This window comes from Argentina anserina, chromosome 3, assembly GCF_933775445.1.
Source record: "Argentina anserina chromosome 3, drPotAnse1.1, whole genome shotgun sequence".
NCBI lineage: Eukaryota > Viridiplantae > Streptophyta > Magnoliopsida > Rosales > Rosaceae > Argentina > Argentina anserina.
This window is the reverse complement of record NC_065874.1, coordinates 15,721,464-15,745,952: the sequence shown is the minus strand read 5'-3', so window position 1 is coordinate 15,745,952 and position 24,489 is coordinate 15,721,464. Positions and strand designations below refer to the sequence as shown.

The 24,489-nt window shown below is 38.9% G+C and overlaps 2 protein-coding genes across 3 annotated transcripts; both read left to right on the top strand.

The window, feature by feature from the left end:
- The first annotated feature begins 10,759 nt into the window (after positions 1–10,759).
- Positions 10,760–14,341, top strand: LOC126786718 (mitochondrial import inner membrane translocase subunit TIM22-3). The gene is made up of 5 exons (XM_050512633.1): positions 10,760–11,052; positions 11,737–11,801; positions 11,920–11,992; positions 12,079–12,132; positions 13,974–14,341. Exons 1-5 carry the CDS (start codon positions 10,851–10,853, stop codon positions 14,210–14,212), a joined length of 633 nt encoding a protein of 210 aa, XP_050368590.1. The 5' UTR covers positions 10,760–10,850; the 3' UTR covers positions 14,213–14,341.
- A 3,457-nt stretch (positions 14,342–17,798) lies between these two features.
- On the top strand, positions 17,799–24,232 carry LOC126785703 (leucine-rich repeat receptor protein kinase HPCA1-like). 2 transcript variants are annotated; one of them, XM_050511329.1, is made up of 19 exons: positions 17,799–18,235; positions 18,431–18,548; positions 18,635–18,706; positions 18,937–19,011; positions 19,109–19,180; positions 19,335–19,496; positions 19,594–19,668; positions 19,946–20,017; positions 20,116–20,187; positions 20,285–20,353; positions 20,479–20,553; positions 20,734–20,805; positions 20,992–21,126; positions 21,252–21,736; positions 21,888–21,985; positions 22,108–22,227; positions 22,557–22,776; positions 22,885–23,120; positions 23,532–24,232. In XM_050511329.1, the coding sequence occupies exons 1-19, from the start codon at positions 18,148–18,150 to the stop codon at positions 23,994–23,996; spliced, it is 2,781 nt and encodes a 926-aa protein (XP_050367286.1). In that variant the 5' UTR covers positions 17,799–18,147; the 3' UTR covers positions 23,997–24,232. The 2 variants fall into 2 exon arrangements, with proteins under 2 accessions (XP_050367286.1, XP_050367284.1); XM_050511327.1 differs by having other exon boundaries at positions 17,800–18,235; positions 21,852–21,985.
- The last annotated feature ends 257 nt before the right edge of the window (positions 24,233–24,489 follow it).

The window sequence follows — 24,489 nt, the reverse complement described above, 5'->3', positions numbered from 1 at the left end:
GTCTCTAATAGTCAATATCGTGAATAAGTGAGCAAGATTTATAAAATTCATGTCTAACACATGATAGGACTAGATATATCAATAAAGAACAACATTCCAATGTAAAATATAGCCCATGTTCCGGGAGAATTACTATTCTACCATTGTGTGTGTCTTAGCCTAATAGGTTTCCCATTAGGAGATAGATTAGCATCTCCGTAATAGATTAGGACTCCGAATCCTATGAGATTGTGGTTTTGTAAATGCCTATATATAGGCCACCATATCATTCAATAATACACAATTATTTCATCATGCATCACGTTATCAGCACGTTCCCCTAAAATCCTGAAATTTTTAGAGCCATAGAATTTTTTTTTTCTTCTTCTCCTCCGCCGGCCGCCGTTGTCTCCGGCCTCCGGCATCTCCTCGCGACCCCTACAGCCACTGCTCCGCGCCCCGCACACATCCCCTGCACGCACGCTCGCGACACCTGCAGCCCCGCTCGCGACCCCTGCAGCCCCGCTCGCGACCCCTGCAGCCCCGCTCGCGACCCCTGCAGCCCCGCTCGCGACCCCTGCGACCCCCCTGCTGCCCCTGCACGCAGCCCCCGCAGCCCCTGCACGCAGCCCCGCAGGGTCTCCTCCGCATTCGCTCCACAAAAACGTCTTTTTTCCCCGCAAGTCCCCGCATCAAAGCATTCAACATTGCTCCTCCCGCATATTCACGTAAGCAACGTGAAATTCACAAGCACAGACTTCGCTCAAGAGAAGCTACTCCCGTATACTACAAACCTTCAAAGGTGAATTTTTCATAAACGTTCCCGCTTTTGAACGTATAAATATATTATATCTGGCGCTATTAGCCTTCTTCTTGTCTTAATTCCGGCCTTTCTTATAACGCCGATGAGACTACAGAGGGATGAGTTTCCCCTCTTGGTCGATGTTTTCTGTGTTATGGTCCTGGGGGAGTCACGATTATTTGAAAGGGAAGTTAATCGATTTTCGTGTGGTCGCCTGAGTGCACCGCTGTTTTGGGTGCAATCATGAGTATCGCCGCTTGCATTGATTTTTCTTGTGACCAAATACGTCACCCCTTCTAATTCCTATTATACTTGAATCTAATCGATTCCGTATTCGTTTTGTAGATGTCATCGCCATCTCGACCGGAATTTGGCCTTCTTGATCTAGAAGGAAAAGAATACCACCGCTGGGTTTCCGACATGGAGCTCGCTTTCGAGAGCCGAGGGATTGAAGGCATGTTTGCCGACCCTCTTGCTGATTTCCCACCCATGCCTAAGACTCTGACTCTCATCTTCATGAGACATCACATCCATGCAACTCTCAAGAGGCAATACTTGAACGTAAAAGATCCCAACAGAATTATGGGACAAACTACGCTTGCGGTACAACAACGTTCATGATAAGCTTCTTTCTGAATTGACCGTTAGATGAGATAACATCCGTCTATTAGACTATAAGAGAGTGGATGATTTCAATCAGGATATGCTATGCTTAGAATCCGATCTTGGCACCGTTGGTGTCATCAAGACCGACCTAGATCTTCTCAATAAGACATTGGACAAGTTTCCAATCAACTATGAGGTTCAAGCTCATACGTACCGCACTCTTGTAGAGGAAGGGAAGATCCGGTCTTTTGCCGACTTAATGACGCTCTTGGCTAAGAAGGAGAGACATTCTGAGATCCTCCTCAACAACAACAATAGACCTGTTGGTACTAAAAGAATTTCTACGCCACAGTCTAACTATGAGAAAGCTCCTAAGTAAAAGAATCAATCAAGGAACGCTCCATATCAGCACCAAAACAACAACTCTCGTGGTGGGAGGCAACAAGGCCGGTCTCGGCCTCGGTCCAATACTTTGACCCGTGATGGTGGCGGCGCCGCACCCTCTGGGGGAGGCCGTCCCCGTCCCAAAATCCAAGGAGGCCGTGCGCCTCCTAATGCCTCCACTTCCGGTAATGGCAAGTCTCCATGCTTCAAATGTGGCTCCTTCAAGCACTTTAATCGCGATTGTCGCGCTAGCAAAGAGATGATCAAGGCTTACTCCGCCTATAAGAAGTTTCTACAACCCGAATCGAATCATGTGGATGAGGACCATGAGATCGAGATTCACCATATCTCCATGAAGCCCGACCCCCTTGCTTCTAAGGCTAGGCCTCCGGCCGCTACCATGGATACTCCCGACTTTGATTAGTCGTTTTAGCTTCTTTAGCTTTATAATTTCAAGTATTGTTATGGCCGACCGCCATTGTTATTTTCATTGACTTTGTAATAGTCTTTTGATTTTGGAATTAGAAGTTCATGTGTGATGTATTAAAGATTGGCATTCAATAAAATTTCTCATTTTCTTGCTTACAAGACGATCTCTTTGAGAATTTTATTTACCTTACACTTAGCATGATGATCAACGTGTGCAACTCACGTGGTTTTTAAATTCGACGCTTTTGGGTTACATGGGACCCCAATAACACTACATTATGAATTTGGAACTTACAATTCGGAAAACGAACCTCGGAACGTCGAAAACGACGTCGTTTTGCCCTTGGCCGGACCTGGACATTGTTCCAGCGTTTCCGGCATATTTTGCTGGCGTATTCGCCGTCTTCCGGCCATTTCCCGGCGTTTCTGGCACCGCCACCGGTTCCTGCTGGCGTCCCCTGTCGGACCTGAAGTTCCGGCCTCCATACCGGCCAGTTCCGACTGCCGCCGGCCGGTTTTCCGACAATCGGTGCTGCCGGTTTTCCAACGAGTTTTTTGACGATTTTTGCCGTCGTTTCTCGTCATTTTTCCGGCATATTTCAGCAGTCCCTACTGCCACGTTTTCCTCGTCCAAATTTCACCCGGTTATGAGTTCTTTTGAGATGGTTTTTCGGTTTTCTCCAAGTCCGTTATATACGCTCACCGGCACTCTTTGTGTGTGTTTCCACACCATTTTTGGATGGTTTCTACCACCCTAGTTTACTGTTTGGTATTTAACTGCTTCAATACCATGATTTCCAACTCTTTAGTTGAAGAATGTAGTACTATTGCCATGTGATACATTCGATGGGATGGAACTTTGTTCTGATTCCCATTCTTACAATATCCTACGGCATATTGTATAGAATTGTTCCCGTGTCGCTGACTCTCTTAATTGTTATTTTGTAGATGTCCTTCGGTGAAATGGAATGTCTAGCTGATTGCGGAACCACCCACACTGTCCTACGGCACAGGCAGTTGTTCACGGATCTAGTGTTTTCGACTTCTTCGATGACTACAATGATTGGCTCGAAATCCATCATTCAAGGAAGAGGCACTGCTTCTTTCATGTTGCCTAATGGTACGACTCTTAACGTGGTACGACTCTTTCATGTTGCAATGGTTATGGGTACTAACATGCCGGTCTCTGCTTGGGGATATGCAGTGTTTCATGCAGCGACACTTATTCGTTTCCGACCCGCGGCTAACCAAGCGTTTAGTGCGTACCAGATGGTAACTGGTTACGAACCCAATATTTCACACTTACGCACCTTTGGTTGCGCCTTATGTGCCTATTACGCCTCCGCTGCGTACTAAGATGGGTCCTCAGAGACGATTAGGTATCTATGTTGGCTATAATTCCCCAACGATTGTCTGCTACTTAGAACCAACCACTAGAGATCTCTTTACTGCAAGATTTGTAGATTGTCACTTTGATGAGACATACTTCCCATCGTTAGGGGGAGATGGGAATGTTATCATTCCAAATGAACGTCAGGAATTGACGTGGTGTGTCCCCACTATGTCTCATTATGATCCCCGCACTTCTCAAAACGAGTTAGAAGTGCAACGTATTATCGACCTCCAGAAAGTCGCGGATTCGATGCCCGACGGCTTTGTAGATATTGCTAAAGTGACGAGATCAAACATACCCGCTGCGAACGTACCGGCACGGTTGGATGTCCCGAAATACGGGCGTGGAAGACAAGCTCCTGGACCTAGCAACGTTGGCACCGCCCCTGACAGGGGGACGGAGGCCGGCGGCGGCACCACCGTACGCCGTGGTGTTGTCGGCGCCCCTTGTGGAGACGATGCCGAGATGGCCCGACATGGAGTAGCTTCAGCCTCGGCTCCTCAAAGGAAAAGGGGGAGACTGATAAACTCTAGGGATTCAAAACCTAGAAATAAGCAAACGACTAAGGCACAACGCGTCATCAACGATGAATCACCATCGTATGAAGTTGTCTCTGATTACAGCTATGTCCATGAATCAACTCAAGTGTTACCGTGGGACGCTATGGAACCTTGTTTAATGCCAGAGAACAACGAAATCTCAGTGAACTACACAAGTGAGCAGTCGGTCTGAAACCGAGCCACTACATGCATTGATGACGTTTTCGCTTATTCCGTCGCACATGAGATCATATCTGAAGACGACGTTGAACCTTGCTCTGTAGCTGAATGCGAACGCAGAGCAGATTGGCCGAAGTGGAAGGAAGCAATCAAGGTAGAACTTGACTCATTAGCGAAGAGAGAAGTCTTCGGAAAGGTTGAATTGACTCCAAGAGATGTCAAACCTGTTGGACATAAATGGGTCTTCATTCGTAAGCGTAATGAGATAAACGAGATCGTGCGCTATAAGGCAAGACTCGTGGCGCAAGGATTCTCACAACGACCTGGTATTGACTATGAAGAGACTTATTCTCCTGTTATGGACATCATTACCTTCCGCTACCTTATTAGTCTGGTAGTGTCCGAAAGACTAAACATGCAGCTTATGGATGTGGTCACAGCTTATCTCTATGGGGATCTTGACGCAGAGATATACATGAATGCTCTAGAGGGACTACCTTTACCTCCATCAAGTGCCTCCAGACCACGGAGTGCTCATGCAGTCAGATTACGTCGTTTATTGTACGGGTTAAAGCAATCCAGAAGAATGTGGTACAATCGGTTGCATCAACACTTGGTGAGAAGGGGTTACAAGAATGATGAGCTATGCCCATGCGTGTTCATACGAAAGACAAATTCCGGATTCATCATCGTTACAGTCTACGTTGATGACATGAACATAATCGGTACTCTTGATGAGATTGAAGAGATCGTGTCTTATTTGAAGTCGGAATTTGAGATGAAAAGACCTAGGGAGGACGAAATTCTGTCTTGGCCTTGAGCTTGTGCATCAGTCAAATTACACGCAGAAGATGCTTCGACGTTTCAATATGGATCTATGCAGTCCATTGTCTACACCCATGGTCGTCCGAAGTCTAGATATCAAGAAGGATCCCTTCCGTCCTAAAGAGGATGATGAAGAAGTGCTTGGTCTTGAAGTTCCATACCTTAGTGCGATTGAGGCACTATTGTATCTTGCTCAATGCATTAAACCGGACATATCTTTCGCAGTGAACTTATTAGCTAGATTTAGCTCCGCGCCTACGCTACGTCATTGGAATGGAATCAAGCATTTAGCTCCGTGCCTACGCTACGATACTTGAAAAGGTTCCCTTGACATGGGATTGTTCTACCCCTATTGTAGAGAGAACACCGCCATGGTATCTCCCCACACCACCGCCGTCGCCGACCCCGACCTTGCCGCCGTACGCCGCAGCGACGCCGCCGGCCGCCATGGCGTGGAGACCGTGCATGGTGCCGAGAGCAGCAACCGGTCCCGTGCAGCTCTTTCCCCGATGCAAAGACTCCAAACAACTTGTTAGTTGGTTATGCCGACGCATGGTACCTCTCTGACCCCCACAAGGCTCGTTCTCAAACCGGTTATGTGTTTACCATTGGGAATACGGCGATATCTTGGAGATCCACTAAGCAAACTCTTGTTGCTACTTCTTCGAATCACGCGGAGATCATCGCTCTCCATGAAGCAGTTAAAGAATGTGTTTGGCTACGATCACTTGTTCGCCATATTCGTGATTTTTGTGGATTAGTCTCTACAACTGATCAACCTACGTGCATTTATGAAGATAATGTTGCTTGCATAGAGCAGACAAAGTTAGGTTTCATCAAGGGAGACAACACCAAACATATTTCGCCTAAGTTCTTCTACAACGTTCAACAACAGAAGTTCTTGAATGTTCAGATCAATCAAGTGAGTTCAGAATCCAATGTTGCGGATTTGTTCACCAAGTCTTTGCCTAAATCTACTTTTGTGAAACATGTGAAGAGCATTGACATGCGTCGTTTATCAGAACACTAGAGTTTGGTAGACTTCAGGGGGAGTCTACATCACATGTTAAGATCCTTAAGTAGTTCGTGCGTTGTGCTCTTTTTCCCTTCGATCAAGCTTTTGTTTTACCCAATAGGTTTTTGTTTTGCTTGACAAGGTTTTTACCGAGGCAACGATATGTGCACCATGCAACCTAGGCATGCGACACAAGGGGGAGTGTTCCGGAAGAATTACTATTCTACCCTTGTGTGTGTGTTAGCCTAATAGGTTTCCCATTAGGAGATAGATTAGCATCTCCGTAATAGATTAGGACTCCGAATCCTACGGGATTGAGGTTTTGTAAATGCCTATATATAGGCCACCATATCATTCAATAATACACAATTATTTCATCCTGCATCAGCCCCCCAAATTTGATTGGAATTTTCAGCGCAATACTATATTGAGTGAAAATTAAATTAAACGGTGTGGTGCCACACCAATTACTTCAAGTCATCACAATGAATATTCATAAAAGTCAATGAAGTAAGACACAACCTAAATTTTGTGTATTATTATGTTTGATTTAACTTTTTATCGGATTATAAATGACTCTAAGTAAGTACTTAAGCTTGTAGATCAAGTAGGCCGATGGAGGCCCGCAAGCCCGATGAGCGTAAAACTCGGCCCGGCCCACATAAAAGTCCATTATAGGCCCGGTCATGTGGGTATAGGGCCGGGTTTAGTTTAGGGGTGAGAACCCAACCCAGCCAATTAAAAGCTCGTCAAGCCTGGCTCGCAAAAACCCACCGAGCATGGCCCATGAAAGCCCACAAATATATGATATATAGTTATATTACTTATATACAAATAATATCATTATATATTATGCTAATTCTGAATAATAAATATTTATTTATACAAATAATAAGGCTATAATAAATATTAGTACATATCTCTATTAATCAAGTAAATTTCTCGTAATTAAAAGAGTAAAAAAGAAAAGTAAAAATATAAATTTCAAAGTAGTGACAAATGTAACTTATGCATATTTGGAATACATACATATTTGCAGTAGTCACTATTGATTGCAATCATTTTTCTGAAAATAAAATTATGATCTTGTATGCGATGCCAATTAGGTACACAAAATATATATACAAAGAAATTAAGCACACGATATATATATATATATATATATATATAATATGCAATAAGATAGATTCTAATATATTGAATAATGCTCATTACATAACATACATGAATGTGTGAATCTAAATTTTATTAGAATTTTTATTGAATTTCAAAATATAATATTATTTTGAGTAATCTTAAATTTTGAAGTTGAACATACATTTTATATTCAAGGCATTCGGTGGGTGTTACAAGCTAATGAATTACTCATATATATATATATATATATATTTATCATGTTCATAATATATGTGAGGGTTATAGTAGTTACAAATTATTTATTTGTTTGTAAAACTGATGTTATTATTCTTTTTATGAGTAATGATTGCTCGATTACTCGACATCAAGATAAGAGAGCGTGCCCCTTACTCAGCTGGACTTAACCTTGTGTGTTAGACAAATCTCCAAGTGTTAATAAAAGCCGCCATCGACCTCATGCAAACCCGAGAGCTAGCATGACGGGTTAAGGCTAATATTAACAAAAGAGACTTTACCTATTCCGTTCGATTTACAACCTACAATAATCATTCACTCAGGCACCAAAACAATAACCTAAGATATATTTACTATATGTACAACGAAACAAGATAAGAATATACAAATGTACAATATAGACAATGAATTCGATATTAAAAGTTAGGGATCCATCTCTATGGATCCCCAGAAACGGCGCCATTTGATAGTCGCTCGATTACTCGACATCAATATTTAACCCTGTAAGCATCATTAGTAGTATAAAGCAAGAGGGTATCGTTCACAAACTAGGGATCCAGCCAGGGCTTGGGATCACAAACACTTAACACGAATTCATAAAGATATAAAAGGGTTTGATATGTAGGATCAGATTGAAAGATAAAAACAGAAAATAAAATCTAAACTAATATATACATGTGATCAACCAACCAACACACAATACATCACCAAAACAATTCACATAAAGAAATCGAAACAAGTTCTATGTCTCTTTTTAGAATCATGCCGAGACCTCCTTATGAACACTTAAGGTTGGATCATGCAATTAGGGTTCTAAGCAGTAACCTAAACACATAGACACTTAACACATTCGATTAATACCAAGCAGCCATAATCGAAATCTAACATGTTCATCTTCATCATGTAATTTCAAAGCCATGCACATTGAATTCATTAAGCATGTCACCTACTTAACCAACAACCATGCAATTAGAAATTCACAGATAAAAGAGTAAACGTGTTCTTAGCATAAGTGTTTAATCCAACAACCTAAATATCATGCTACAAGCATAGTCATAACACTTAGAAATCGAAATTGTTCATAGATAGTACACGGCAGAAACCAAAACAGAAAATTCATAAAACCAAAACATGAATTCGCATCTTTATATAAATTGAATCAAGTAGCTATTTCATAGACAAAATTGAAACAAGATTACACTACACAAATCGCATGCTCATCCAAGAACAAGAAAACCAAAATCGAATTTATCAAAGAGAGAATCATGGTTACACTTTATCAATCTAGCGATTCTACAAGGTGTAGCCATGGCTTATAAGGGGATGGAACCTCTTCACAAACGTGCTTGAAGGCTATAGATTGGTATAGAATGGTGGAATCGGTTTTAGGATTTATGGGAAGGGTGAGGGATTGATTCGGCAGAGCTAGGCTGTGCTTGTGTGCAAGGTTGATGATGAATGAATGAGGAGGCCGAGCCTCTATATATATGAGAAAATAAATCCTCTTTGCCGTCCCTTGTAGGATATAGAATCCAATTGGGAAGCTGAGTTCTTCTTTGTTATGGATTTTGATTCATGTACTCCAAATCCAACTTGATGTAGGAAACCAAATCCAATAGGGAGAACACATATGGGCTGCACAGCATCTCTCCTTGTCCAACTAGAAATAGCTAGGCCGGCCTCTTCTTCTCCTTCTTCAACTTGGATATGATTTCCTTGTGTCACTAGGAATGCATCACGGCATCACTACTTCCTTTCCATGTATGCTTTGTCTTTCCTGAAAAGAAATCGACGATTAAGGAATATGAAAGAATGAAAATATGAAAATAGAGTCATAGTCGAGTAAGGAATCCTAGCTCAATAAGGATTTCTAACACTTAGCACAATTTCATCAACAAGTCATTCATTTTCGACATAGCTCTACTTAGAACATACAAATGACAAATACGAACCTAAAACAACTAAATAAGAAGTAACAAAGCATAAGAATATGTCATATATATATTAAGAACGTCACACTTTGTGCTCCTATCAATGAGTTACAATCTTCCACTCCTATATAATCTTGACATCTCTCTCATTTTAATACACACATAAATACTTCTCTAATCTATTATCTATAGTTAAATTTCTCTTAGTTGTCTTTCTATCAATGAACTCATTTAGGTGTGGGGATTAGCCTCCCAAACTTGCTAGGTTCCAAACCCAAAATAAATAAATTAGTATAATAAAAAATGTATTTATAAACAAAGCTGGGCTCGCCCGGATTCGTGGTGAACTATTCGGCCCGGCCCATAAAATCCCGCAAGACCCGTTTTATACGAGCGGGCTTAGATTCTAGATTTTTTGTAAAATCCAGGCCCACTATTTTTTAAAGTAATAAAAGTCCGGTCTGACACGTGCTGAACCCGCCATAAACGGGTCGGGCCAAGCCTTTGACGAGCCCTACTCTCTTCCCAACCCCATGGCCCAACTGATATATAAGGGGTCGGGCTCTGTTTTAGTATCAAACCAGTCCGATCCGAACCGAGCATACGGAGAAACCAGAAAAATAAAAAGTAGGGGTGGGCATAAAAAACGGAAATCCTGATTCGGTCCCGAAATTCATAGGGACGGGACGGAGGTCTAAAAACGTTCGTCCCGTCCCGATCCCGTCCCGCTTCATAATAATGGGATGGGACGTGGGACGAATAATTTCTATCCCAGTTCGTCCCGTCCCGTCCCACCTTTAATGAAAACTTAAAAATTCTTATATATTTATATCAAAATAAAACTAATTTATGTTCTTAATAACTCCAAAATTATATCAACTCAAATAATAATGGTAAATTATAATATTTTAAACATAATATGTATTTTTTTGTTAAAATTTAATTATTAAATGTTACTTTATTATGAAAAAAATAAAAATATTGGTTTTTATTTAATTTCATAGGAATGTGGGATTTGTCCCGTCCCGTCCCGATCCCGTCCCGTCCCAACCGGGATTAATCCCGAGTGTGATGCATTTTTAAAAACCTTTGTCCCGTCCTGATTCCGTCCCGATTCAAAAGAGTGGGACGGGACTTGGGATGAGCCCCGTCCCGTGCCCACCCCTACTAAAAAGTTCTAAAACCCATTTTTCAATTATATCTCTTAAAAGACTTAAACGACGTTGTTTTTGGACGCCCGGAATCAATATAAAACAAAAATCACTGGAAAGTTTTTGTTTTCATTTTGTTTTTTGAGTAAGTAGTTTTGGGATTTCAGTCTCTCTCTTCTAGTCGAGGCAGCTTAAAGATAGAATCGTATAAACAAAACATAGAACCAGTTTGAGTAGCAGCCGCCATGGCCACCGCGACCCCCTTGGATCCTCCGAAGCCTACCGACTCCTCCTCCGACGCCGCCGACACTGATACTAACCCTAACCCTACTAATCCTTCCAACTCCTTATCTTTCCCTGTTTCCTCAAATGGCTCTGCCGTCTGCCTCCTCAGGTTCGCCGGAGACTCCTTCAGCGGTGCCTTCATGGGCTCCATCTTCGGCTATGGTATCTCCTCTCTGTCTATTTCATATTCATATTTCTCGCTTCTGAATTAGAGTGATTCTGAATAAGGATTTTGATTTTTTTTTTGACATGATATGATATGAAATTTGATTTGGGATTGTTAAAAGGATTGCTTTTGTTTTGTTTAATATTGATTGTTTCAAAGTAGGATAGTGTTTGAAAGTTTGATGTTTTGGTTTTGCATAAGCTAAGCTACTTAATTTGATGCATGAGTGAGGTGATTTGATTAAAGTCCGTAATTGTGGTTATGTTGTCATGCCTTTATCTACGGCATTGTGAGTTATTTACGCTTAGAAGTTGGAACATGTTTTGCTCAATAAAGTACAATACTTTTGAAGTTTGTCATTAACGACACTTTCTTCTCACTATGGTTATTAGGTTTACTCTGCAATCTCTGACTCTATCATGAATCGACAGTGTTCATGATTTCATAGTTAAGTCATGCGCACATGGCAAAGGATGACGAACAAGTTCATCCATCTTAAATTCGTATTTCGACTTTGAAATTAGTACTCGTAAAAGCAATACATGCAAAGACCCTTCTTAAGAATCTGTTCTTAAACTATCTCAGTTTCTGTTGTTCACCTGTTATATATGTATATAATGCTGTCATAGATCAGACTTTCAAGTAACTCTTCTTTCATGTGCATCATTAATGTGTTGCAGGTGCGGGTTTGTTTAAGAAAAAAGGCTTTAAAGGATCCTTTGCAGAAGCTGGATCTTATGCCAAGGTATGTCATTTTGTATTACTGAACTAATCATTTAAAATATTTATTATATTCATAAGCTTTTTTAATAGTTTTTTTCTTTTCAGAATTTAAGGTTCCTTCATATGTTTTCCTTCTACAGACATTTGCAGTTTTGTCTGGAGTGCACAGTTTGGTAGTCTGCATTTTGAAGAGGCTGCGTGGAAAGGATGATGGTATGGAAGCTTGAACTTGGAATTAGTACTACATATTATTATTTTTTCTTTGTTTAGATCGTGATCAAGCTTTCTCCGTTGTGTAGTCATTAATGCAGGAGTAGCTGGATGTTGCACGGGTCTTGCTCTGAGTTTTCCTGGTAATACTAAATAACAATATGACCAATCTCTAGTATCATTGTTACCGGAGACTTTCGCCCCTGATGCTCTAAAAAATAGCTTTAGAGAGATAGAGGGGTTTTAGAAGGAAGAAATAGAATGAGGGAGGTGAGGGGAGGGTAACCAAGACACAGCCTTTATATATGATACTTTTTAATTCATTCCAATCTGATTTGAAAGTACAATAGATAATGATAATGAGGCTTCAAACACAACTCTTAGACTTCTAGAATATCATAAGACTGTAACCGCTAAAAATTAATGATAATGAGCCTTAAAAAACATTAATACACTTGAAACACGAGACTCATAATTATTCTTGTAACTGAAAATGATCCTGATAAGACCCTTAAACTACCATGGAGACTTTCCTTTGGACCAAAAAGGGTTGGGCTTAACCTTTGGTTTTCAAAGAGGATGTTTGTCTTCCAGCCAGCTTATGGCTGCTTTATCAGCTCCTAAACATGCTATATACATTCAATGCAATTTTTGATGCCTTCTTAGCAAATTATGTACCAAAAATGCCACATCTATTTCAGTGGCAGATAAATAAAGGGTGCTGAAATTGGGACACCCTTTTTTACATTATACACACCCTTTGAATTTTATTAATATTTCTTTTACCACTGACTATTTTTTTCATCCTAAACTACCCCTCACTCTCTTTCCCTTTGCACCTCTACATCTCCATATCAATTTTTTGACAAAGGTGATGAGGAACTGATTCACGCAGTGTGGCTCCGGCCTCGTCCCCATCACTGTTGAACTAAAAGCTTCTTATACCTGAGGTATCTGAGGGTGGCATCAACTTGCTGGAATCAAATCCCACAACCAAAACCGATTGTTCTTTGTTCTTCATTGTCTTCAACTCTTGTTTTCTCACATACCCAACTCAGTTTTGGGTATCACCCAGATAATTAACCAATTTAATCACAAATAATAAGCTGTAATATAATGAAATTCAGAATTATATGCATGGAACATTTTCATTATAACTTTCAACCTTGCATGTTGAATTGTTTCACCTTTAAAGAAAGAAATTGGGGTTGCTCACGGGATGTAACGAAATGAAGAACGATTTGACAGACGGAAAATTTCCAGATAGATAGATATGTTACTTGGTGGTAGGTGATGCAGATATGCAGATGGGAGAAAGGAGAAGCAGGTAGTATGTAATAAAGATTTGACTAATAACAAAAACAGTTGCAGAAACTTGGCTGTATTTTCCAATTTATTTCACAAATGAATTCATTTCAATCGTCAATTCCATGACCCACAAGAGAAATTGGATATTGATGTTGTTTGGTTTGCTGGGTGGCTGACTGTGAGTAGAAGGACGGTGGCCTATGCAGCAAAATGAGAGAGGAAAGAGAAGATGAGACATAAGACAAAAGCTAGTAAAACAAACGCTAAGGGTGTGTAGAATGTAAAAAAGGGGTGTGCCAAATTCAGCACCCGAAATAAATTGAGTACTAATTTTGTTGTAGATGCAGTCATGAATGTATTCTCTGTTTCATCCATGTGTTGATTACATAGTAGTCTTACATGATTAATTTGGGAATTATAATATTGAGTTCTAATTTGGGAATTATCATATTTTTCACTAAATACAGGGTATATTGGCTTTTATTGAGGGTGTGTTCTTCCTTTCTTGTTTCAATTAGTTTACGAGTAAACAATGACTTGGTTATTTGACATCCTTCTTACCCACAATATTATGTTTTCTTTTCTCCACCTTTTTCTATATCTTTCTAAACACTTAGTTATAGTTGGGTCTTCTGTGTGGAATACGATTTTAATAATTGTTGGAATTCAAATGCAGGTGCACCCCAGCAACTTCTACAAAGTTGCGTTACTTTTGGGGCCTTCTCATTTCTTGTTGAAGGCTTTAATAAGCAACAGCCAGCTCTCGCACAATCATTTCCTCTGAAATTTAACAGTGAAGAACGTCCTTCATTGGTGCTCCCTCTTCAACTATCACTTACTGGAGAACTGAAAGAGGGTTTCACCGCATTCTGTAACTCTTTGAAGAATCACAAGGGTGGTCCTCGCATGACCTAAAAAGTTTTGTTTCATCACTTTTTAAAAGTTTATTTTATCTTTAAATTAAGTTGTTTCTCTTTGTTTTTTGGTGAGATCAGAATGTTATCTTCGTTGTAAAGAGAGTTCTAGTTGAAATTCTAGCTACAAGTTATTGATTCTAAACCTAGTATGTTGGTTTGGCCAACCTTGAAAATTCATTGGTACAACTGATGTCGTAGATTTTTGGGCCTGATCAAATGAAAATGGTTGCATGAAGCCATGCATGTGGTACAATATGCACTAGAAGAAGCTTGAATTGACTGGGAAGAGGTTTGTGAAAGAGCGTACTTGGGTATATAAGTGAACTCCAGGGTCCAGACTCAAAGGTAAGAGAGAGGAAACAATAGGGTTGACAATGGTATACAATTCTGTTCTAATCAATGCATATACCAATTGGACTAAATATATTGGTATACTATTAAGTCATACTATGGTACACGGTATAATATACCGTACCTTATTTTAAAAGATAATTGGTAAGTGATACAAGTTTTGTGTAATAGGGTATGCCGCACTAATTGAAATATGAGTTTTATGAAAAAAATGCAATATATGCATTCATGGTGAGCTGAACTTGGTATTTCTCTATGGAAGATGAAACTAACTACCACTAAGCTATCATTGCAATTATAATAACTCATGTAAAATAATATATATATATATATATATATATATATATACAGTCCCTATCCAGAGTGAAGTTTCAATTTTGACACACTTTTTGGTCAAATTTTTTCAGTATAAGCGATTCAATATTTAGGTATGCTATTCAAGATCATCTCTACAAAATTTCATATAATTCGGACATCGTTAAGGTATTGAAATTAGATTAAATCAATGAATGAATTAAAATTGTTCAACGTGAACCGTTCGTGTAAATCTCAATTTTGAAAGCTCAAATCATTGTCAAATTGGATGAAACTTTATAGAGATGATCTTGAATAGCATATCTAAATATTGAATCGCTTATGGTGAAAAAATTTGACCGAAAAGTGTGCCAAAATTGGAACTTCACTCTGAAACTTCAGAGTGAACCTTCACTTTGGATATGGACTATATATATATATTCTTAAAAACTATATATATCTATAAATTTTTCAACCGTAGATTTAGTGAAAAATAAATTTCAACAATAGATTTTTGTTAAATTTATAATTTTTTGGACTTTCACATGTTTAATTTATGACTTTGTATTTGGTAATTTGGTTGAAGTTGTATAAAATTTATTACTTATTTGGATTAGACCTTTAAATTTTCGAGCCAAAAACATGTTGGTAGAGACTTATTACCAACCGTACCAATTAATAGGTATACCAACTTTATCAGTTGGTATAAATAGTAGATTTTTCATACTAATTATATATTGGTTAGTAGGCGGTATTGGGAAAATGATATTGGTATACCTACCAATCCACCCCTAGGAAACAACCCCGGCCAATTTATATGGAATGATTAAGGTATGGGAAGTGAGTGGAACAGGTTATGCTGAAGTCTTCTGGATTCCAAACTCTATCACATCCATACGGCCTGAGGACATGCCTTTATCCAAGGGGGGAGGGATGTTAGGACTACTACATTATAATTATATATTACATGAGGCTATTATATTTATTTAACTAAATGGGCTCACTAGTGGACTCGGGTCGGGTCATATAACGGAAATCTAGGATTGTGCTAGAAAGATCTATATAAGGCATTCATCCTTCATTGTAGCTCTTATGGAAGAAATGAATATGAATCTATTTTAATTTATTTCCTTTAATTTCTGCAATTTACTTGCTTTCCCTTCATTGATGAATTCTGATCTTATCAATGGCTCAGACCTGTTAAATTGTCTATTGTTGTAGCTACTAGGGGATTCTTGAGTTCCAAGGTACTTTTAATCTTCAAGCTCTTCGATGGCCTATTGGCCTTAACCCCTTTCCCTTTCTGGAAGTCAATTAGCTTATATTTAAGGATTTTAGGCCGTCATAACTCTCAAGCCCTTCAAGCAACAGTCACATTGACTAATTGTGCTTGGGCGGAACGCAATGATCACAGACGTAATGCAAGCAGACATTTGAGAATATAAAGCTGATGGGAATTCTAAAATTTGGATTGAGGTTAAATTAGCCCCAGAGGTATTTTAAGCTCTTTGGGTTGGAGATGGCCATGGCCTAAGGGTAAGGCGGGTTGGAGATGTTTAAATTGAATGTAGGTTGAATGCGCCAGAGGTTTGCATGTCCAACCTTTACATAACTGATAAAGTACTTATTTTATTCAAGCAACGGAGACTAAAAAGGCTGAATTTTAGAAACGCATGCTTATAAATTATAATTTAAAGCTATGACTGAGTATTAATTTTCTTTAATTATGATATAAATAGGGCTACTTGGATCCTGCTGATTCCTATATTACATGACAGGACAGTTGACTGATGGGAAGGCTGATGTATGGCTTTGGAATGCATATGGCATTGGAACTGATTAACTGCAAGAAGGCTAATAGAGCGTGCTAACTGTATTCTAAGACTGGTAATAAGAGTTGGAAAAGATTTGTACAACCCTTGCTTAGATTCTTGACCAGCTATTTGTTTAGTTACAGATCAGTTAATGCTTTAGAAATGTTTGTCAATTTGGCAATGTCGTTCATGAGGACAAAAGGTCCTACAAGAGGGTTAGAGGGGAGTGGTGGAAGAGATACATAACATCATTCTGATGGCTGCTATACTTTGCACGCGGGTGCTAATTCAGCAACGAGCTAATTAATCAGGTTATAACGATCGATGTAAAGGCTGCTGGAAATGATCCTTAGTACAGTGAGGATTTCGTGGCATGGGGTTTTTGACCTAGACAAATAGAGGCAAATGGGGAATGTGTATGTATTAAGAATGACTACATTTGGTAGTTAAGAGTGCTTATATTTTAGTACGTTAGTTAGTCTACATTTGCTTGGAAGATAAGGATTGTGCCTTTGAACATTTCTCTGTCTGTATCACCGTATCAACTCATATGATCATGAAACAGTGTAGTCCTGCAAAAAATGGAATTTGACACTCGCTCACTTTAAAAGTGGAATCGAAAGAGATGCTAGCAAGACATCTGACATGTTACTTATGCCCCAAGAAATGGACAGAGAAATGAGAAATGGCTTACAAGTTACAAAGTACAGGTTATTAAGCACAAGAAGTTCAAGAGATCTTGTTTAGGACTCGAGCAAGTCAGAGTTAACATCATCCTCTTGGCGCCAAAATTTCTTGCCCAAGCAAAATGGTTGCAACTTGCAACCTCCGCCCAAATCGTTTGTCAACGACAGCTTTGCTTGTCTCATTTTGTTTTGAGTCTTGTCGTACTTAATATGCTCCTTCCCAGTAATAAACTAATAACTCTAATTTTCTTGTGAATAATAAATTGATAATTCCCGTTGTTGCAGTAGTTGAAATTATATTATATAATTCTGTCTTACATACACTTGGAATAGTATATGCAAGTTTTGGTTTACTTTGTGATCATCTGAATGTTTCTGTGCGGCAATGAGACTCGATCCGTGCTACCACGTACAAGATAATGACCTTCAACCAATAAATTCACTGCCTACGTTTTTGTTTAACCAGTTTTTGCCTCAATTTTCTGGGGAAGACTTTTTCAGATCATCTCGTTTATCCAAGATCTTCATGTTGTGTTCATGATAATCCATTCTTAATTTTCCATCATGATCCATTAATCTATGAATGTTTGACTTCGCTTAATCCAAAATTACCGGACCAATTACTTGTAATAAAGTGTTGGAATCTGACCAACTTTCTTAAAGTAGGTAGCTCAATAGTTTAAGATATTGATTTGGTTTCATATGGATCAGTTCCTCATAAGTTCTTAAGCACAACAAGACAAGTGAGAGGGAACTTACAGGCTTTGGTTCCAGTTTTCTGTGAAGTAATGGGTCGAGCTCGAGCCATTCGTTTGTTTCCGGTACTTGTGTTAGTCCTGTTCTTTGTCATTGCGGCAGAGGCAAACACTCAGGAATGTAAGTTCTGTTCATTTGTTATGTTCTTTTTCAAAGTGAAGCTAATCAGGTTCCCTTGATGGTATGACAATAGACACCTTTTTGTATTCCCAGTTTGTACAAAAAGCTTTATGTAACTGTTTATGCTCTTCAAGCTTCCAGTAAGTCATTGACTGTAGATTGAAGCACTGAACATGATTTCAATTTCTGATGCAGATGGCTATATGCTGATTCTCATGGATGAGTGGAATATAAAACCTCCCAGTTGGGTGAGTGCCGATCCTTGTGACGGCTGGGAAGGTATTAAGTGCACCAATTCACGCATCACCGCCTTGTAAGTCTTGTTCTCTCTTCACCTTTTACTGCTCCTGGAAGGTTCTTGGTTCCTATTTTATGATGAACATTGTTCTTTATTCTCAGAGCGTTGGCGAACATGGGTTTGAAAGGCCAGCTACCCACTGATATCGAGTTGTTATCTGAGCTGGAAATTCTGTAGGTCTTCCATTTCAATTGGTATTTTACATTAGTTACATTGGAGAACAGTGTTCAGTGATCAATGTTTCATTAGGCTCCTCCCTCCTTTGAAGAATTTATCATCAATACTATAATTTTTTTAACTACATTTCAATTACCATTTATCTGCTGCATTTAATTATGGTTTATAATTAATAGACATGTCAATTACTCTTTTATAACCCAATTCTGGTATTCTTTTATAATAGGAATTTGTCTTTCAACGAGGGTCTGACAGGACAACTTCGAGCTTCAATTGGAAATTTGAAGAAACTAGTACACTTGTAAATGAAGATTACTTGTTTCTGATGCATATTAACTGGTTGTTCCTTATGCAGTTGTCTATCTTTCTAACTTATTGCTTTCTTGTTTGCATATCAGAAACCTGGTTGGTTGCAGTTTCTTTGGTCCTATTCCAGATGCTATAGGATCTCTAACGAGGCTGTCATACCTGTACGGTTTCTGGTCTTTCTATTCCCTAGTGCTTTCTTTTCTTTGGTTTTTCCAGGTGCACACTGCACAGGTCATTTGAACCTCATTCCTCCAATGCCTTATATATATGTATAGGCTAATGTGTTAATGAAACTTCATTGGTTATCTATTGTAGATCTCTGAAAAATAATAGTTTCAGTGGGCCGATTCCGCCTTCAATTGGTAATCTGTCCAGTCTGACCTTCATCGACTTATCAGACAACAAGCTGCAGGGATCTATCCCAGTCTCTAACGGGAGTACACTTGGTTTAGACAAGTTACTTAAGGCGAGACACTTGTATGTCAGCAGTGATAATTTTGAGCTGATTAATTTTCTTTACCTTGTATTTGTTCTACCCATTTTTTTCTCGTCTGATTTTTTACTTCAAATACAGTCATTTTGGGAACAATCAGCTCTCAGGTCCAATTCCGCCTGGACTTTTCAGCTCAGACATGAGAATGATACATTTGTAAGTTCTGTTCAACTTAATAGTCAATAGCTATTGGTTGAGGACCTAGTAAAAAGAAATGTCATCTGACCTATTAATGGGAAACATATGAGTTATTTTTGTGTGAGAACAATGTATCTGATTGTCACTATGTTTGCAGACATTTCGTATCGTTAATGTTATTTTCTCTGCTGTGTCCTTTTGTACTGGAATATTAGACATGACTCTCTGAATCCTGATCCTTAATCATTTGGACATGGAATTTTTTTAAAAACACTGGCTACTTTTATTTGTGCAGAATCTTCGACAGAAACAATCTAAGTGGTAGCATCCCTTCCACAGTTGGACTTGTTCAGACATTGCTCGCAATGTGACTATCTCTCAGATAATCTCAAGTGTAGTTATACTACTATTTTAGATATGAGCTGCGTACATTTATTTTTACTGAATATTTTTCTTCTGGTGCAGACGCCTGGATGAAAATTCATTAACTGGGGCTGTGCCTACGAGCCTCAACAACCTGACAAATGTGGCTGAACTGTAAGCATATACCAAATAAATAAGTAGCATCTCATTCAGGAAATCTTTGAACATTTTGTTTGCATTTCACTTCACCAATAGAGGCTAATGTTTTCAGGCACTTGGCCAATAATATGCTGACTGGCCCTATACCCAACCTTACTGGAATGAATCTCCTCAGCTATGTGTAAGAAGATCAGATGCTATCCATCACTGTTTCCCCTTGAAGAATAATGTTAAAGAATCATTCTCAGATATATCAATTCAATATTATCATTATTATTTCATGGCCTTGAGCAATTTCGTCTGTAGGGATTTGAGCAACAACACTTTTGCTGTGTCGAATGTTCCTACCTGGTTTTCCACCTTGAAGCTTTTGACAACATTGTATGTTTTCCTTCTTTCCTACACCATTAGCTCCGAGGCTAATGTTAACATGTTTTCAGGCGCAGACGATTGCACTTAAAGTTTGAGTGCCTGCATATGGTTTTAGATAATCTTATCAATATTAAGACAGATTGCACTTAAGTTTTTGAGATTGACATACCTAGCACCCATGTAATGCAGAATGATGGAAAACACAGGGCTGCAGGGAGACATTCCCCAAGCCCTCTTCAGCTTTGGCAATTTGGAGAAAGTGTGAGTGTCATACTCATCTTACTAGCATCGTCGTCAAAGTAATTGAAGTCATATGAATATATACTATTTGTTTGTTTTGAAAGTGGACTCTGCTCCAAGAAGAACACACATCAAAGGAATGTAGCACTCGATTTATAAGTTACTATTTCTGACAGTTATGAAAATGATTATTCTAACGTGCGGCAGGGTACTGAGGAACAACCTTCTCACTGGCTTATTGGATATTACGAATTCCAGCAGCGACTTGCAACTAATTGATATGGAGAGGAACTTCATTACTGAACTTACACAAAACAAGGACGGATTTAACTACACATTGATGTAAGCAATATTATATGAAATGTTACATGTTTTTCATTCAAATCTTTGCGAAAAATGATGATCAACTGCCAAGGGGATGTGTTTCACCATATTCTTAAGCTTAATAATCCATTATCTCTTTGCAGACTGGTCAATAATCCAATTTGTGAGGGGAGTCAGAATATTAATTACTGCATTGTTACTCCATCCATTGTACCAAACTCAATGTCACCAACTCTAAGTAACTGCACGCCTGTGGCTTGTCCCTCAGGACAGGTTTCTTCCCCCAACTGCAAATGTGCATATCCCTACAGAGGAACACTAGTCTTCATCTTTGTTTCTTTTTCAAACTTGGGAAACTACAGTTACTACAGATACCTTGAGAAAGCTATCAACGACAGTTGTCAGTCCTTTAACCTTCCAGTGGATTCAGTTTCTCTGGGTCGTCCTGCCTGGGGTTCATCTTTTCATCTTGAGCTTGTCATAGAAATCTTCCCATCTGGTGATCAAGTGAGATTCAACCAAACAGGAGTTTCAGCAATTTCTTCTTTATTGAGCAACCAGACTCTTGACGGGCGTCCAAGATTTTATGGACCCTATTCTTTGTTTTTTCCTTCCAGCAGCTCTGGAGGTACTCTACATTGAACTTAGAAATACTAGTTACATGCATTTTCACTTCAGAAAGAGGCAAATGCTAACTTGCTCAACATGATTGAATTGGTTGCATCATTTTGAGGAGCTTGCAGGATCAAACAAGGGATTGATAATTGGTGCTTCAACAGGTGGTTCTGTGCTTTTGTTGTTGATAGTCCTTGTTGGGGGTTATGCTCTCTATCAAAAGAGGAGAGCAGACTCACCATCGCGTAGATCCATCCTTATGGTAAGACCATATACAACTGAGAAATACTGCACTTCTCCTTTTTATGTATGTGTGTGTGTGTGTGTGTGTGTGTGTGTGTGTGTGTGTGTGTATGATGTTTTCATGCCATTTACATGCATCAGACAGCGGTTCCCGGTGCTCCAGAGTTGAAAGGAGCAAGGTTGTTCTCTTTTGAAGAGTTAAAGAAATACACAGACGATTTTTCAGAGGCAAATGATATTGGATCTGGGGGTTATGGTCAGGTTAGCCATAAATCCTTGATAGTCTTGCATTGTGATTGGATTATTTTCCTAACGTACGTATGTTTCCACCATGCCTAAGGACACATCATTGTTTAAGATGGCAAGGTTGCCTTCTTGCCCGAAACAATATACCAATCTTTTGTTTTATGACAATTTGCTCTAATTCGTATTAAACTTTATAGGTGTAAATATTATTCTGAAAATACTCCCTTATGTTCTTGTGCTTGCTATAAATGATTAAGCTGATATTGCCGCAATACAAGGGCAGACATGCGATCCCATAGGTTGCTACATAATTAAACCTTGTATAAATTGGTAACATTTCACAGGTGTATTGTGCCACTCTTCCTACCGGCCAAATGGTTGCTATTAAAAGAGCTAGACGGGAATCTATGCAAGGTGCGCCTGAGTTCAAAGCTGAGGTTGAGCTTCTATCAAGAGTACACCATAAGAATCTGGTCAGCCTTGTTGGTTTTTGTATGGAGCAAGGTGAACAAATGCTGGTATATGAGTATGTTCCAAATGGTGATCTGCTTAACAGTCTTTCAGGTAGTTCATGCAGTAGTTCTTTAACTTCAAGTATGAGTAATAAGAGTTTGAGGCTTTATTTGTTCTTTTTTTTTTTTATCAATACATATGATTACTTCATTTATGCAGGAAAGTCAAGAATCAAGTTAGACTGGATGAGGAGACTGAAAGTTGCTCTTGGTGCAGCCAAAGGCCTGGCATATCTTCATGAACATGCTAACCCTACCATTATTCACCGTGACATTAAATCAAACAACATCCTACTTGATAAAGATCTGGAAGCAAAAGTTGCGGACTTTGGTCTCTGCAAGTCTATGGCTGACACTGGAAAGGATTATATTACCACTCAAGTTAAAGGGACAATGGTCAGTATATATACAAACTCCAATCTTTCATTATTAATAGTGAATAACACAAGCTTGACCAAGTGCTCATAGTTAAACAGCAGTTGATAATAGTAACCTTGTCAAGAATCACGTCAAAGATTAGAATGAAAAGATCCTGCTCTAGTCTTTCGCTGCTGTAGTTTATAATTTTATATAAACTGATAGAAAATATGAAATAAACATTGTTGAGATAGCCTTGTATAAAAACAGTGTAGTATATATAGACTATTTCGAAATTTATTGCTTTAAATTCTATGTTTTTATGCTTACTAACCCTGCATCAAATTCACACAAACATGTACAATTTCTTTTATTTACGCAGTCATTTCAGCAAATACCGCAATATCATCTTCTTTCTTATGGAAGTGTTGATTTTCATGATTAAAACAGGGCTACATGGATCCAGAGTATTACATGACTCAACAGTTGACTGAGAAGAGTGATGTATATAGCTTTGGTGTGGTACTATTGGAACTGATAACTGCGAAAAGGCCAATCGAACGGGGGCATTACATTGTGAGAGTGGTACAATCTGCAATGGATAAGTCAAAAGATTTTTACAACCTTCATGAAGTACTTGATCCAGAAATGGATATAGGAAATGATCAGCAGAAAAGTGTACAAATGTTTGTCGATTTGGCAATGTTGTGCGTAGACGAATTACGCGCTAAGAGGCCTAGAATGGGGACAGTGGTGAAAGAGCTAGAGAATATAATACAGATTTCTGCTCCTAAATGGAATGACAACGCCAATTCAGTAGCTACTTCAGCAAGTTATGAGGACAGTGGAGAAGTTTCCAAGGATCTTTACAGTGTAGTCTTCGATTATAGTACGGTTCTGGAAGGACGAAGATAGAAGCTCATTAGTATGATTTACAATTATACAGTACTTGACAGTTAGACTATTGAAATCGGTAGAATTTGGATTGCTATGTGAATATCACTTGGTTTGGTTTTGAACAAGGGAAGATTGCTCTGTGAATATCAGTCTACTTTTGTTTGAAAATAAGGGTTCTAGCTGAACTGATGTTTGTATATCTTATTTTCGTAATATCATTTAATTGGAACCATAATGGTTCCATTGTTTGCATTTGTTTGAGAAATATGTCAACTCTTTTGGTTTGTAGATTTTAGGTAATTGACCAAAAATATAAGAATCCTATAAAAGACATGAAATTATTTTTTACTACAAAAAAGACATGATCTATAGGTCTAAGTAGTTTGTCAAAGTTTGTTTTCGGTCTATTGGCCACGTGACATGTCAATCCACCTCTCACATTTCACGTCTCAAATGAAATCAGTTTTTCACCATAAACAAAAACATATGACCATTTGATACTCATTTGGCT

Coding starts and splice junctions, on each gene's coding strand:
- LOC126786718 (XM_050512633.1), top strand. CDS start 10,851: ATGGCCACCGCGACCCCCTTGGATCCTCCGAAGCCTACCGACTCCTCC. Junction 11,053..11,736: donor GGGCTCCATCTTCGGCTATG/GTATCTCCTCTC, acceptor AATGTGTTGCAG/GTGCGGGTTTGTTTAAGAAA. Junction 12,133..13,973: donor TCTTGCTCTGAGTTTTCCTG/GTAATACTAAAT, acceptor ATTCAAATGCAG/GTGCACCCCAGCAACTTCTA.
- LOC126785703 (XM_050511327.1), top strand. CDS start 18,148: ATGGGTCGAGCTCGAGCCATTCGTTTGTTTCCGGTACTTGTGTTAGTC. Junction 18,549..18,634: donor AATTCACGCATCACCGCCTT/GTAAGTCTTGTT, acceptor CTTTATTCTCAG/AGCGTTGGCGAACATGGGTT. Junction 18,707..18,936: donor TTATCTGAGCTGGAAATTCT/GTAGGTCTTCCA, acceptor CTTTTATAATAG/GAATTTGTCTTTCAACGAGG.